The sequence below is a fragment of the Taudactylus pleione genome, unplaced genomic scaffold, assembly GCF_031769625.1.
Source record: "Taudactylus pleione unplaced genomic scaffold, aTauple2 ptg000173l, whole genome shotgun sequence".
Taxonomy (NCBI): domain Eukaryota; kingdom Metazoa; phylum Chordata; class Amphibia; order Anura; family Myobatrachidae; genus Taudactylus; species Taudactylus pleione.
In genome coordinates this window covers 1094271-1110973 of record NW_028284575.1, presented here as the reverse complement: position 1 = coordinate 1110973, position 16703 = coordinate 1094271, and the positions used below count along the sequence as shown (strand labels likewise).

The following is a 16703-nucleotide window of genomic DNA, read 5'->3' as shown; positions in this document are numbered from 1 at the left end:
ACATCCTACACCACACAGACCTGATCAATCAGTAATCACATTTATCACAGCACTGTACATCCTACACCACACAGACCTGATTAATCAGTAATCACAGATATCACAGCACTGTACATCCTACATCACACAGATCTGGTCAATCAATAATCACAGATATCACAGCACTGTACCTCCTACACCACATCACACAGACCAGATCAATCAGTAATTAGATACCACAGCACTGTACATCCTACACCACACAGACCTGATCAATCAGTAATCACATATATCACATCACTGTACATCCTACATCACACAGACCAGGTCAATCAGTAATCACAGATATCACATCACTGTACATCCTACATCACACAGACCTGATCAATCAGTAATCACAGATATCACAGCACTGTACATCCTACATCACACAAACTTGATCAATCAGTAATCACAGATATCACATCACTGTACATCCTACATCACACAGACCTGGTCAATCAGTAATCACAGATATCACATCACTGTACATCCTACACCACACAGCCCTGATCAATCAGTAATCACAAATACCACATCACTGTACATCCTACACCACATCACACAGACCTGATCAATCAGTAATCACAGATATCACATCACTGTGCATCCTACACCACACAGCCCTGATCAAACTGTAATCACAGATATCACATCACTGTACATCCTACACCACATCACACAGACCTGATCATCAGTAAATCACAGATACCACATCACTGTACATCCTACATCACACAGACCTGATCAATCAGTAATCACAGATATCACATCACTGTACATCTTACATCACACAGACTTGATCAATCAGTAATCACAGATATCACATCACTGTACATCCTACATCACACAGACCTGGTCAATCAGTAATCACAGATATCACAGCACTGTACCTCCTACACCACATCACACAGACCTGATCAATCAGTAATCACAGTTATCACAGCACTGTACATCCTACACCACATCACACAGACCTGATCAATCAGTAATCACAGATATCACAGCACTGTACATCCTACATCACACAGACCTGGTCAATCAGTAATCACAGATATCAGATCACTGTACATCTTACATCACACACACCTGATCAAACAATAATCACAGATATCACATCACTGTACATCCTACATCACACAGACCTGATCAATCAGTAATCACAGATACCACATCACTGTACATCCTACACCACACAGACCTGATCAATCAGTAATCACTGATACCACAGCACTGTACATCCTACACCACACAGACCTGATCAATCAGTAATCACATATATCACATCACTGTACATCCTACATCACACAGACCTGGTCAATCAGTAATCACAGATATCTCATCACTGTACATCCTACATCACATAGACCTGATCAATCAGTAATCACAGATATCACAGCACTGTACATCCTACATCAGACAGACCTGGTCAATCAGTAATCACAGATATCACAGCACTGTACATCCTACACCACATCACACAGACCTGATCAATCAGTAATCACAGATATCACATCACTGTATATCCTACACCACATCACACAGACCTGATCAATCAGTAATCACAGATATCACATCACTGTACATCCTACATCATACAGACCCAATCAATCAGTAATCACAGATACCACATCACTGTGCATCCTACACCACATCACACAGACCTGATGAATCAATAATCAGATACCACATCACTGCACATCCTACATCACACAGACCTGATCAATCAGTAATCACATATATCACATCACTGTACATCCTATATCACACAGACCTGATCAATCAGTAATCACAGATATCACAGCACTGTACATCCTACATCACACAGACTTGATCAATCAGTAATCACAGATATCACATCACTGTACATCCTACATCACACAGACCTGATCAATCAGTAATCACAGATATCACATCACTGTGCATCCTACACCACATCACACAGACCTGATCAATCAGTAATCACAGATATCACAGCACTGTACATCCTACACCACATCACACAGACCTGGTCAATCAGTAATCACAGATATCACATCACTGCACATCCTACACCACATCACACAGACCTGATCAATCAGTAATCACAGATACCACATCACTGTACATCCTACAGCACACAGACCTGATCAATCAGTAATCACTGATACCACAGCACTGTACATCCTACACCACATCACACAGACCTGATCAATCAGTAATCACAGATATCACATCACTGTGCATCCTACACCACATCACACAGACCTGATCAATCAGTAATCAGATACCACATCACTGCACATCCTACAACACAGCACAGGCAACACAAAAGCCCAAACCTGTGACAGGCTTGCTGTATTCTAGGCAACATAAATGTGCTGCACACATTAGTGGATTCATATGAAGGAGCAATCAACTAACTGACATACTAACCTTTCAGCTGTTTATATGATACTGTATCAGAAATGATTTATTCACTGACTCAGAGCTCTGGGATGTGACTTTTTGCTCTCATGCCGGGTACACACTAGACAATGTCTAGTGTATATGACATCAGCAGCGGTGGGACCCGGCGGGGTGCCGGCATCGGCAAGTGCATACATACTTGCCGATGGCGGCAGCAACGGAATGATGCCGGGGGCGCCATGCGGCATTTGGCAGCGTGGCCCCCGCTGATATCGCAGGAGCGTGCATCGTCAGCGACATCTCCTGTACACACTGGCCGATGTCGTCCAATCTGCCGGATTGGACGACATATCGTCTAGTGTGTACCCGACATTACTCCTTGACAATGTTACAGTGAATAGTCATCTTGAATTTGTTCCATAGTTATGGACTGGTACCACCACCATCACCGAGTCACACAATCAGGTCACAGCAAGAGTGAATGAAGGATTTCCCAGACTATTAGCTCAGGGCCTGATTCAGAGCCGCTCGTAAGCGGCCGCTCGTTCGCTCCGAGCGATGGTCGCACATCTGCGCATGCGTATGGGTTGTAATACACATGCACGAACCAGTCATTGCGGTCGGAAATCGTGTGCTCGCAAAATAGCGAATGTCTGCTAATTTGAGTGACAGGAGGAGGCATATGTGGGTGGTAACAGGGGAAGGTGCTTGAAAACGGGGGAGTGGAGATCCGAACGCAGGTGTGCCAAACGGTCAAAACGGGCGTTTAATGGGTGTGCATAATTAACAAAGCAGCGTCATCGACCACGTCACTTGGTTGTCTTTTAGCCTGAACTGCTCGCATGATTGCGGTAGGAAAATGCTACCACAAGAATAGCGAGCAGTTCAGACGCCGTTCGATGTACTCGATTAATCTAATAAATAGTGGAGAAGACGTATGATGCGAGCGGCCAGGGGGCGTTTTTTACAAAATAGCGAGCGCATGTTTCGTTCACTCGTTCAGACATAGAGGCGTCAACAGACCGCAAAGAGCGAGCGCTTAATTTAAATATCCGGCCCCTTTTTCAGAACGACCGTCCGCAAATAGCATCCGGCTCTGAATCAGACCCTCAGTTCCAAATCTGGTCTGGTAGATGACATGTTAGTTCTAAGGTCCAATGTCAAGGTGACACCTTCCAAGCACTCTAAGCTATTCAGACTTAGAGGTAGATTTACTAAAGCTTCTAAAAATTAAAACTGGTGGTCTTGCCCATAGCAACCAATTCAATTATAGCTATCATTTATCTATTGCATCCTAGAAAATGATAGCCGGCATCTGATTGGTTGCCATTTAGAAGCTTTAGTAAATCTACCCCTTAGGATGGATTATATTGATGATATGCTCAGTGTTTGAATAGACTGGAAATTCGTAACACTCTCCTCATATAAATGCAACAGGTGCAGGTCTCACCTTCTGGCATAGATACATTGGCCGCCTGGTCCAGGGCCTCAAGGCACCTCTCATGCTCTCTCTGGATTATCCTTGACAAGTCACAGGATAGTTGGGCGCCCTCTAGCTGCTGATAGAAGAGCTGAAAGAGCCCCAGGTAATGGTCAGTCAGACAATCCTAGACAGTAAACATCCTGCTGTAATCCGCACAGGGCACATATTATTATCTAACATTCCATTGTATTTCCACACATTGCAATGACACTAATGAAGACTTTACATTTATCTTTTTCTTCATATCTTTCCTTTGCATTCAAGAAGAACACTCCTCATACACTTACCAGCAATTCATTTATCTTGGCTTGGCCAATTACTACAGACTGGTGTTTAATTTATTTCCATATATTTTGTATAACTAAATATTACTTAATGTTGTAAACAATTCTGTTACAAATGTATATAATATTATTTGTCCTGATGCTGCTTCCTTATGGTATGTTGTGTAGTCCCTTCGTGCAGCCAGCAGGGGTCACCGTCAGCCTTCTAAACATTTTAAATGGTCAACGATGTAGTAAACAGAAATAAGTCTAGGGGGGTATTCAATTAGCAGCGGGATTTCCGCCACGACTAATTGCCGGGAAAAATCACTGCGCCGCGGGGAAAAGCTATTCAATTAAATAGCCTTTTTAACCGCGCCGAAAGATTGTGATTCAGGCGCGGAGACCCACTGATTCCGCATAAACTGCGGAATCAATAAGTTTTATCCCGATTTTGTGGTTTTTCGGCGGACTTTACCTTGCACTTCCATGAGCTGCGAGGTTTAGTCCGACTGAGGGGGCTCATGCGCGGGCTAATTGCTCCGGCAATTAGCCTAATTGAATACCCTCCTAGGTGGTCTGTTATATAGAAATGTCCATAACGCAGTGATTAGTGAAAACACAGGGAGCACGGTTGGTGTAATGGTTAACATTGCTGCCTCACAGTACTGAGGTCTTGGGCTGAATTCTCACCGAGGCCCTAACTGTATGGAGTGTGTATATTTTCCCTGTGCTTGTGTGGGTTCCTCTGGGTGCTCCGGTTCCTTCCACAATACAAAATTGTATTGGTAGGGTAATTGTCTCCCAACATGGAATATAGGACCTGATTCAGAGCCGCACGCTAGATGCGATCGCTCGCATCCAGCGTATGCAAATTTGTCACAGTGACGCCATGGGAAGCGCTCGCTCGCCAAGGCATAAGTACGCCCACCATGTCTTAGCGAGCGGCCACTTTGTGTATGCATACGCCCAATCGCACAGGCAGACCCGCCCACTAGCAACACGTCATCTGCAGGATGTGTATTAAAACATTGGTACATCGAGCACCATCGGATGTGATCGCAGTGCTTGTGGTTGCCTTATCCTGCCGCAAGCACTGCGAGGACTTCAGTGAAAAAAACAGGCATGTGACGTGTACTATGACGCTGTCTGTTAATTATGCACGCCTTAAAAACGGCGTTGAAACACCTAGGCACGCCTGCGTTCGCACCTCCACTCCCCCGTTATTAGTGTCCTGCCCCTGTTACCACCCACAAACGGCCTCTCCTGTCACTCATTTCACTGGGCTGTCTTTGCTGGGCGAGCGAGCGGGCTGCGATCGCACAGAGGAGTTTGCGCATGCGAAGAACGAAGCGTGCGCATGTGCGTTCGCAAACCATCGGGCCGCTTACGAGCAGCTCTGAATCAGGTCCTTAGTCTGTATAGCACTGTGGAATAACTATTAATAAACACAAAATAGCACTAAAACACGCATATACGATATAGGGGGTTGCTGGTATTTAGTAAGCCATACTCTTTTGGGAGTTAGTAGATTATTTGCTTACTAGAAATCTATGCATCAAATCCAAACAGTTCCTATAATAATACGCCCATACGGCTTATACGTATTTAGTTTATACAATAACACAAGTCATATAAAAACACAGGGACGGCTTCAGCATGATTCGCCATCGCAACAGCGTAGTGCACCGATGGTGCGGTCATGCTTATACATCACAGTGCACGTGCTGAGTTAGCATTGCGATCACCTACGTTGACACAAAGCCATTGCAGCCAGGGGGACGGGACATCAGAGTTTGGGGGTTGTGACAGGGGGAGTGGTCGGAGAAATGCAGGCGTGCCTGTCCGTCTGAACGCCGTTTCCTGGCCGTGCATAAATTAGCCACTGCGACAGCATACGCAGCTTGTGTGCTCACTGCGTGCGACGAGGTTAGCAATTACTGAGCAAGGTCAGAGCTATTGTAATTGTGCGTGAGGGGCCGATGTTACTCGATGTTCCCGATGTATACGCAGGATTGCGAGGAATTACGGATGTGCGAAAGCGGTAGTGGGGGTCTCTATGCTGGCTTTGGGTGTCTCTATACTAGCTTTGCGATTATGGTCATTAGCATATTTTCGAAACATAACTGAGTGCATCATCGCATCTGCGATCGGAATAGCGTTCCATAGTGAATCAGCCCCATAGTTCATTTAAAAAAATCAAGGTTCTTACTCAGTATCCATTTGCCATCAAACCTATACAGTGTGCACCTATACATTCCCCATACATTGCCTTCACTTTTCTCTCATATCTTTTATTCATGGTAACGTTTACACCCACATGAGACATCAATGGGGTCCAACGTCAGCCCTCATACGCCAATAGCTGTAATAATGACGTGAAGGCAAAGTACTTTCATCATGATTTGCTATAAAATATGCAGCTTGTTCTCAACGTGAAGTGTCAGCTTTGAGGATTTCTGTCTGTGGCTGCAGGTGGGATAATTACTGGTCCAGCAAAATAAACTAACTCACCTGTGCATGATTATAGACATCCAGAAAACATGGACTGTTGGCAGTACTCGGGGACTGTTGGAGAACCCCCTGTAATATGCCATTATTTGGAGGTGGAAACAGACAGTCCTCAGCTGCGTGTCATGATTAAGGTCCTGACTCATTATGGATCACAACTGCGATTGCAATTGCAATGACGCACGCAGTCTCACTGCGATAGTATGCTAATCCTCTGCGATCGCTATGCTGCCGCAGCACAACATAAGGACGCTTACTTTAACCTTACACACATCCGTAATAGTCATTAGGTAAGGGGAAGGGGAAGAAATTGGATACCCCGAGCACTGGTACCAATATACAGAAAAATATTACACTAAAGATAGAAAAACTTGAATGATTCATAATTTCATATAGGTAATCTGTATCAGAAATACAATTGCTGTGGAGATCCACCCTTGAGAGTAAAATAGTTGCAAGGATAGAAAGGAAAAGAGAGTACTCTCTTTTGTTTGGGGCACAAGTTCTACCTAAATGACTATTATAAATTAAAACCAAAATGTATACATAAAAAAACAGGGTACACCAAACAAAATATAGTACATCCAAAGGGCAAAAAAATTAGCCTCAATAATGGATTATAGAGTGGTCAGTGTCATCATGTACCATTTATTTCTGGTTACGTGAGCAGTGACCATCTTTTATCATGGGGACCACTAAGGTCAATCATTTAAATAATAATTGTAATAGACCAAGGTGAAATATTAGAAACTATGTTTATTTAACTGAAGGGATAGCGGACCTCATTCAGAGTCGGTCGCAAGCGCCAATGTGCTCGTAACCGACTCAATGGTTTGGGCTGAGCACGAGCAGCGTCCGCACTGCGCGTGCGCAAGCCCTGGAGCGACAGAGAAACTCTGTCGCTCCGGAGCTCGCTACCAAAGGGGCGGCTGTCGATGTTGATCGACAGCTGCCCCCGTTTGGTAGGCGGGCCGGGTGGGGGGGGTTTCCAAAACGGAGGCGTTCCTTTACGAACGCCTACCGTTTTGTGGGCGGCCGCTCTGATATCATCAGTGATGCCAGTGGGGAGCTTCCTGCTCCATCAGAGCAGAAAGCTCCCTGGGGCTTATGAGTGCCCAGACCGTACCCTAGGGACTGGTCGTAAGCCCGATGGTCGCAATGGTGATCACCATCACGACCATCAACCTGGTCGGTCGTTAAGCTGTGGGTGGTAACCCACAGCTTAACGATCGACAAGGAGGCGGCCGTACAGGATGCAAGCGGCCGCCCTGATTCTGTGCCACCGCTTGCATCTAACAACCGCCTCTGAATGAGGTCCACCGTCCCTTAATATTTACATGCACATATTCCAGCCGCAACAACAATACCAATAAGATAAACGGTCCGTCTCATTGTTATTGTTATTATAGTTAATAAATATACTAGTTCTATAATAAATTACTCCAAGATGATAAACAGGGATATACTATTGACATTGTTTAGTCATATTAGCAGCAGAACTTAAGTGTCTCAATCTGCATAGTAGAAAAGAGCAAGTTGCATAATACCGGCAGTAATCATGAAATGACATTACATATTGTGATAGGATCACTGGTAAAGTGGTCTGTGGCAGGTACATTTGTCCCAGATTCCTGTCTTATGTGTTTTAAACCCCCAGGAGAAAGTCTGCAGTGTAGCAGGCTTGAGTCTCGGCTTTTTGAAAAGCCGGTTTGGGACCTGGGGGTTGTGGGTGAGAGGAGAGGGAGGGCTCCACCCACGGCCACTCCAGGTTTTGGGCCTTGCAGCCTGGTAACAGGCTTGTTAGGGTTTCCACCTGAGAGTGGCCAATATAAGCCTAGTTTGTTTAGGGCTGAGTTTCTCACCTGGGAGAGCAGACAGGGAGTTTGCTCAGAGACACTTGAAAAACCTATCTGTAAGTGCTGTGCTGTGCCTTTGTTGCTGGTGAGGGCATTAGGCCCTGCCAGATTCTTGTAGTGAGGGAACCACCTGTAAAGTTAGAGCCCAGCCAGGGCTAGGATTTATGTTTATGGTTTCTTTATGTTGTTTCTGTTTTGCCCAATAAAGACTGGCGCCGACCAGCTTGTACTCGAATCCAGACTGGCATACTGTTTCCCAGCTGCTGTGTGTGTAAGGAAGGAGTCCTCTACCCAGGAGAGGGACCCCTAATCTCACTGTCACAATATATACATATCAATCAATCAGCTGATCCGGATCATATAAAAACAATAATGCATAAGTATGTGTGATTTCTCATATATTCTCAATTGTATGTATAAGAGCAGAAATGCAACTCTATATTACACAATTATAACAATGCAGTATGTAGTGAGAAAGGACATAACATTTACATATATCGTATCAAGTATAAATAGTAAAAAAAGTATAAATAGATAGCACTCAGTAAAAGTAAGGGGATAGGAGGCTGCTGTGTCCCATGTACATCAGGCAGTGAATGGGGCATGAGAGGACCCTCCGCATGTACTATTAAGGTATGATGCGGTAAATGGCGTCTTCTGTTCTCCCACGACACCCACTGTGAGTCTGATGTGTCAGTGCAGGCTCACTAGTGGGCAGGGGCGGCTCTAGGGGTGTTCGACCAGTGCGGTCACACAGCGGTGCCACCCGAAGAGGGCGCACCCCTCCGCAGCATCCCGATTTCAGCTGGAGAGTACTGTCCCGCTGTTCCAAACGTGGGCCGAAGTGGCCCGTGGGTGGTCAAATCGGGAGGTTGGGGCCCCGCACCGCCGCAGCTATGCGGTGGTGCCGGTCCCCTGGAGTGTGAATGGATGCCGAACGCATGCGCACGACTTCCATTCACTGACGGGAGAGGGCTGGGGGAAGTCCAGCCAGTGACCGAGTGCTGGGCTTTACCCCCAGCCTGACGTTATTTGGAGGCGTGTCATGCGGGCAGACACATACTTACAGACACACACATACGTGTACAGACAGACACATACTTACAGGTGAAGTCACAGCTAAGATCACTGCCGGGTCTAGTACAGACAGACACATACTTACAGGTGAAGTCACAGCTAAGATCACTGCCGGGTCTAGTACAGGCAGACACATACTTACAGGTGAAGTCACAGCTAAGATCACTGCCAGGTCTAGTACAGGCAGACACATACTTACAGGTGAAGTCACAGCTAAGATCACTGCCAGGTCTAGTACAGGCAGACACATACTTACAGGTGAAGTCACAGCTAAGATCACTGCCAGGTCTAGTACAGACAGACACGTACTTACAGGTGAAGTCACAGCTAAGAGCAATGCCAGGTCTAGTACAGGCAGACACATACTTACAGGTGAAGTCACAGCTAAGATCACTGCCAGGTCTAGTACAGACAGACACGTACTTACAGGTGAAGTCACAGCTAAGATCACTGCCAGGTCTAGTACAGGCAGACACATACTTACAGGTGAAGTCACAGCTAAGATCACTGCCAGGTCTAGCACAGGCAGACACATACTTACAGGTGAAGTCACAGCTAAGATCACTGCCAGGTCTAGTACAGAGAGACACGTACTTACAGGTGAAGTCACAGCTAAGATCACTGCCAGGTCTAGTACAGATAGACACATACTTACAGGTGAAGTCACAGCTAAGATCACTGCCAGGTCTAGTACAGGCAGACATGTACTTACAGGTGAAGTCACAGCTAAGATCACTGCCAGGTCTAGTACAGACAGACACGTACTTACAGGTGAAGTCACAGGAATGTTGGGAGTGATCTTGGGCACAAGTTTTTATACGCGCTAAATCAGCATATTGCAAGTATAACCGGTGATATACACGTTTATAGTGATATACATTTCACAACAGACGTATGTACTAAATATGTTATTGAACCAGTGGTGGTCCCCTATAGTCAAAGATATAACACAGAAAAAGAGAAAAAAGGAAACTCTGGGGGTACTCTAATATTAAAATGTAAACATTATTAGGATCTCATCATAAATCTAGTAAGACTAACAACAGTAAACATATAAATACAGACAGACATACACGCAACTAAAATAAGCAGGTGATGTATCACTTAATATGTGTGCTCCTCCTGGGATCAGGAATTAGGACATCATCAAGTAAAGTTGTTACTTGAAGTGTTAGAGGCAGGTAAAGAATACATTTCACTCATCTTGCAATGGGGTTAAATAGTCATGAGGCCCCTCCTGTGCTACTGTCAAGTGTGGTTAAGTGGAATATTACAATCTAATCGCAATATTACAGCTGTCTATATTATTTAAAATTATGTCTCATAAATCTAACTCTATAAGTACAAGACAGACTGTGTGGGAAAACCCATCATTGTAATAGTATAGTAATGAAAAGCACCTGTATATTTCAATGAAGTGATAATCTGCTTTTAATCACATGCCCGTCGGCAGAGGTGGTCAATGAGAGTTACCCTCTCCAAATACAGATGATGCACAGAATTCCCTGCATCTGCTGTCAGCTCCCAGAGATGGAGCTGATGAGAGTACAGAAAGAATAGTACAGGGAGAGAGAGAAGCGATCATACATATCTAAATAAACATCTTATTAAGTGGCTATATCCCTCCAATATGCAAAGTATTCTATACCTAGTTCTCCGGTGATTAGATCTGAACCACTCTCAAATCACCTAAATAAAATCATTCTTTGGAGTCATATATTGGTTCTCCATTTATCATGGGTGAAAATATGTAAGAAAATATGTACATATAATAATCAAGACTTCAATAGACTGAAGTATATTGATAAATAATAAGGGAGAAAATAATATATCTGCAATTCCCTCTATATGTATAGGTAACAGTATTGCAAGAGACGGTTCGGTTATTCTCTTCAATGCAATTTTGAAAAATATTTTTTTCACTTGTTACTGTTTGCAAAAGGTCAGTACATGGCTAATATATCTTGTGTTCATATAATGATTGACATGAAATATGCATCATGGGCAAAAGAAAACGCTGGTTATCAATAATCAAACAAAGGAGAAAGAAACAATGAAATATGAAAGTCTCTGTTCCATGCACAATCCTACAATACTATCTCAACATGTGCAATCAATATTGCAGTGAATGTCTAGATAGTAAGGAGGCTGCACTACTTAGAGATATAGACTCACAAACCTCTGCTGACAGGTATGGGGGAACGATTCCCTTGGTGAGGAAAATCCTCACTATCTGTGCAGGATCATAATAGAAAAAAGAAAGATTGTACTCTACCAGCTGGCAGCCCTGCCTGTACTAAACCACGTGTTGGGGAATCTATCTGCATGAAATTCTGTGTACATCCTTCAGTGTATTCTCCTCATGTGGACAACGCGCGTTTCACCCTGCGGCTTCATCAAGATCCTTTTATATGCTGCCGAAAGTGCACAAAAAGAAAGAGGAACCTCCAGGCAGGCCTATTGTGTCCGGCATAGGTGGATTGAGTGAACAGGCCAGTATATTCTTAGATCTACATTTGAGGGATTTTGTCATTAGTCTACCATCCTATGTACAAGACACCTCAGACGTGTTACGTAAAATAACAGGGATTAGAATAGAGGAAAATTGGATCCTTGCTTCCTTGGATGTCGAATCTCTGTACACAAGTATCCACCATGACAATGGGCTTAAAGCAGCCAAATACTTTCTGAGCATGAGGGTGGATAGTTCATTCAATGATTTTCTTTTGGAACTCTTGGAATTTGTGTTGGGTAAGAATTATTTCACATTCAATGGTGGATATTACCTACAGACCAGAGGGACAGCGATGGGCGCGGCATGTGCGCCCACATATGCCAATATGTACCTGGGCTGGTGGGAGCAGGTATCTGTCTTTAGTGACATCAATGACAGGTTCACTGCAAATATCATCATTTGGCTCAGGTACATAGATGATATCCTCCTGGTCTGGAAGGGAACAAAGGAGGAACTTTTGGAATTCCTAACCGTATTAAATACGAATACCCTCAATCTACATTTGACATCAGAAATCAGTTACACAGGAGTTACATTCCTTGATCTCGAATTTACTAAAAAGGACAATGGAGAAATTATTACGGATCTATATCGGAAAAGCACGACTACTAATAGCTTGTTACATAACACAAGCTCTCATTTTCCGCCGACACTTCTGAACATTCCAAAAGGGGAATTTCTCCGATTAAGGAGAAATTGCTCAGATGAGAAGATCTTTACAGAGAAAAGTGTAGAACTTACAAAGAGATTAAGAGATAGAGGATATAGCCATTGTTCCATCAAGAGGGCGATTAAACATACATCACAGGTGAAACGAGAAAATTTGATCTTTCCACCTAATAAAAACAAAAGGAAAGAAAAGGAAGATATACATTTTGTTGGCAATTTTAGCCAAGAGTGGCTAGATATCAAGAATATAGCCATCAAACACTGGCCCATCCTCCTCAGTGTTCGCAAATACGCGCTATAGCGCTAATTTTACTCGCTATCGGGCACCGGGGACCCACTTTTCTAAAGTGTCCAGGTCCCCGGGGACGCGCTATGCTCTGGCCAATCCCTGACAGCTGGTTGCAGCATAGCGTGTCCCCCTGCACTAACAGACACAATGCTGTCTGTTAGAGCAGCCAATGAGAGTCAGATAGACTCTCATTGGCTGCTGCTGTGTAAAGCCGTGCTGGGATCAAGTGTCTGATCCCAGCATCAGCACAGCATCCGTGCCCGGTGCTGGTACAGTGTGTTTGTTCCCAACGCCGGGTAAGCTACTGCGGCGGGTACCTGGTGAAGGGACCGCCTGGTCCCTTCCACCAGCATCGGCGGGAGTAGCTTGGCTCCGGGCGCAAGCTAAGCGGAGCTCGCTGCCCGGAAGCCAAGTAGCGGCGGCGGTTGTTTGGCACTGGCCGCGAGCCAAACACGGCTCGCGGTCCAGCAGCCAATAGCAGGCAGACGCGATGAGCCAATTGCGGCTCGCCGCATCATAGCCCCGCCCACTCACGGCGTCTTGAGCGGGAAACTTCAGTACCGACAGCGGAGGGGGGGAGAGAAGACCTCCCGAAGAGCAGCGCAGCAACAGTTCCGGCGGCTGCGCAAAAGGCCAGAAGACGGCGTGATCAAGAGTGAAGAAAGGAAGAGGCGGTGCCGCTGGCCAGGATGGGCCAGTGGCAGAAGTATAAAGCTGAGGACCGAAGAGGACTGCAGGGGTGGGAAGAAAAAGCTATCGAAGATCCCCCCCGCAGCCTCTTCCACCATGCAGGTAGGCGGCCTTGGGCCACCATTATTTACCCCTCCCTAGACCACCAGGGTTGTCGGGCACTAGGCCTGTGGCATAAATTCAGGCAATAGGCCTGTTGGTATATAGGTGGGCAGAAGCCCAGGCTACATAGGGGGCATTAGGCCCAAATTAAGGTATTTGCCCCACAAATAGGTGAGTGACCTGGGCATTAGGCCATGGTCACTGAGGGGCAATGCATAGGGGGTCAACTACTGGGGGCCCTGCAGAGGGGGGATGACTACTGAGGGCCCTGCAGAGGGGGGATGACTACTGGGGGCCCTGCAGAGGGGGGATGACTACTGGGGGCCCTGCAGAGGGGTGATGACTACTGGGGGCAATGCATAGGAGGACTACTGCTAATGGCAATGCATAGGGGGTCATCTACTGGGGGAGGGGACTAAAGGGCATTAATGTGCAGCATAATGTGTAAAGGCTGGGGATGGCTGCGTGGCATCATTTGTAAGGGGCATTAATGTGCGGCCTAATGTTTAAAGATCGGGCATGGCTGTGTGGCAAAATATGTAAAGACTGGGCATTACTGCATGGCATAATGTGTAAAGGCCAGGCATGGCTGTGTGGCATCATTTGTAAGGTTAGGGGAGGTCTGAGAGTTATATAGAGAGCTCTAAAGCATAAATTATGATGGGACCCAGAAACGGTCAGGAAGGACCCCATTTTTTTAAAGTGGAGGGTCCCTGGGACCCACATATTTTGCCTCTCACCGCGATCACTGGATAAAGACCTGAAGGATAAACTACCTCCTAAACCACTGATGAGTTGGAGGAGATCCAGAAACATCAGAGACTCCATTGTCCGTAGTCACTTTGAGAGAAACTCAAATAGAATTTGGAAACTGAAGGGATCCCATGCATGTGGCAATTGTAAGGCCTGCACATATGTGGAAAGTAGAGAAACAGTAAATGACAGGTACAACAACAATATAGAGATGAAGACATTCATCAATTGCAACACATGTGGAGTGATATACTGCATTGAATGCATTTGTGGTTTGCGATATGTGGGGATGACATCCAGGAAAACTTAAACAAAGGATCTTGGAACACATCGGGAACATCAGGAATGTAGAGAATGACATAAAGAAGATGAAACAGATAAGAACGGTGGCAAAACACGTTTTCTGAAAACATAATGGGCAACCAAGAGTGGTTAGTGCGTTTGGCTTAGAAAAAAATCAATCTGGGCCTACGTGGAGGTGACACAATGAAGGCATTGCTACGCAAAGAGAGTGAATGGATTTTTTCCCCTTCAGACACTCACACCAGATGGTTTAAATGAAAACATCAATTTTGGAGCCTTCCTCTGACCAAACAATTGCCCATGTTTGAAATTCTAATAAATAATAATTTTTCAATTTAATTTATTGATTTCAACTTTCCCCCTATAGTGGGAAATGGGTCATCCAATGCTTACTTATTCAGAGAAGGACGGGCTAACCTACTAACACCCTAAGATGTGCACCTAATCCCAGTAATTGCATATATTAGAGGGATAATGCCCAATACTCATCGTTAAAATTATTTACACCATTGATCGGATGTGGTTTTATCTGTCTGGTCACACTAAAGTTTATGATGTAGATATTAATAGGCACACACATTTATAGTGATAGTCTGGCTATAATTCAGAATTTCATATATATATACAGGTTGAGTCTCCCATATCCAAATATTCCGAAATACGGAATATTCCGAAATACGGAATATTTTTAGCATGACTGAGATATTGAAACCTCTGATTTTTGATGGCTCAATGTACACAAACTTTGTTTAAGGCACAAAATTATTAAAAATAAAGTATAAAATGACCTATAGGCTGTATGTATAAGGTGTATATGACATATAAATTAATTTCATGTATCTACACAAACTTTGTTTGAGCCACAAAATTATTGAAAATATTGTATAAAATGACCTTCAGGCTGTGTGTATAAGGTGTATATGAGTCATAAATGCATTCTATGTTTAGATTTGGGCCCTATTCCTAAGACATTTCAATATGGTATGCAATTATTCCAAAATACGGAATATTCCGATATCCAAAATACCCTTGGTCCCAAGCATTTTGGATATGGGAGACTCAACCTGTATTTATGTTTTTTCATATAACCATACTTACCTCGATAATGGACCGATAATATTTTTTAAAAAATTGTTAATATATTTTTTGATATTCTAACTATGATACAATATGCAATTATTTTGATCTAACATAGCCAGGATTGTCCCTCTATAGGCTTTATTATAAGTGTAGGGTGCTTATCACGCCTATTAATGTCATACTGTTTTACTGTTTCATGTATCTGCCTAGTGTAAGATGGCATCTAAAACTCCACCTTTTAGCGTGATGAGCGGAGGGAGTATTGCTGGCTAGATGCAGATAGGATTCAGTTTGATTTTGTATACTTCCGCTAATATAATTATGTGTACTATTCTTCTTCTTCTTCTACTGTGAGCGTCCGGCTCGAGATGGCACTTGGCCCCGCCCTCTAACATGACGGGTGAAAGGCTTGTCTAGAGATACGCTATGTGGGGACTATGCCCCGCCCCCTATCATGACTAACAGAGGGAACTCCCGGACGACGCATGAACGTCATTCATGCACGGATGACGAACCTAACTCCTCCCACATGCAGACGCCGATCTAACAGGTGATGCTAATCACTCCAATTAGGAGATACTGCTTCCAGATATAAGCCGGCGGCACATGAGGACAAACACGGACCTTGATGAAGCCGCAGGGTGAAACGCGCGTTGTCCACATAAGGAGAATACACTGAAGGATGTTCAGAAAAGGGGGCTGGCTA

At 44.5% G+C, this 16703-nt stretch overlaps 1 protein-coding gene across 1 annotated transcript in view; it reads right to left on the bottom strand.

Moving 5' to 3' along the window:
* The window catches only part of SCTR (secretin receptor), a 105239-nt gene that overhangs the window by 38113 nt on the left and 50423 nt on the right, over positions 1-16703 (bottom strand). Inside the window, exon 2 of the mRNA XM_088475537.1 lies at positions 3857-3977. Coding sequence (XP_088331663.1) covers positions 3857-3977 — 121 coding nt within the window. The remainder of the gene's footprint in view (positions 1-3856; positions 3978-16703) is intronic.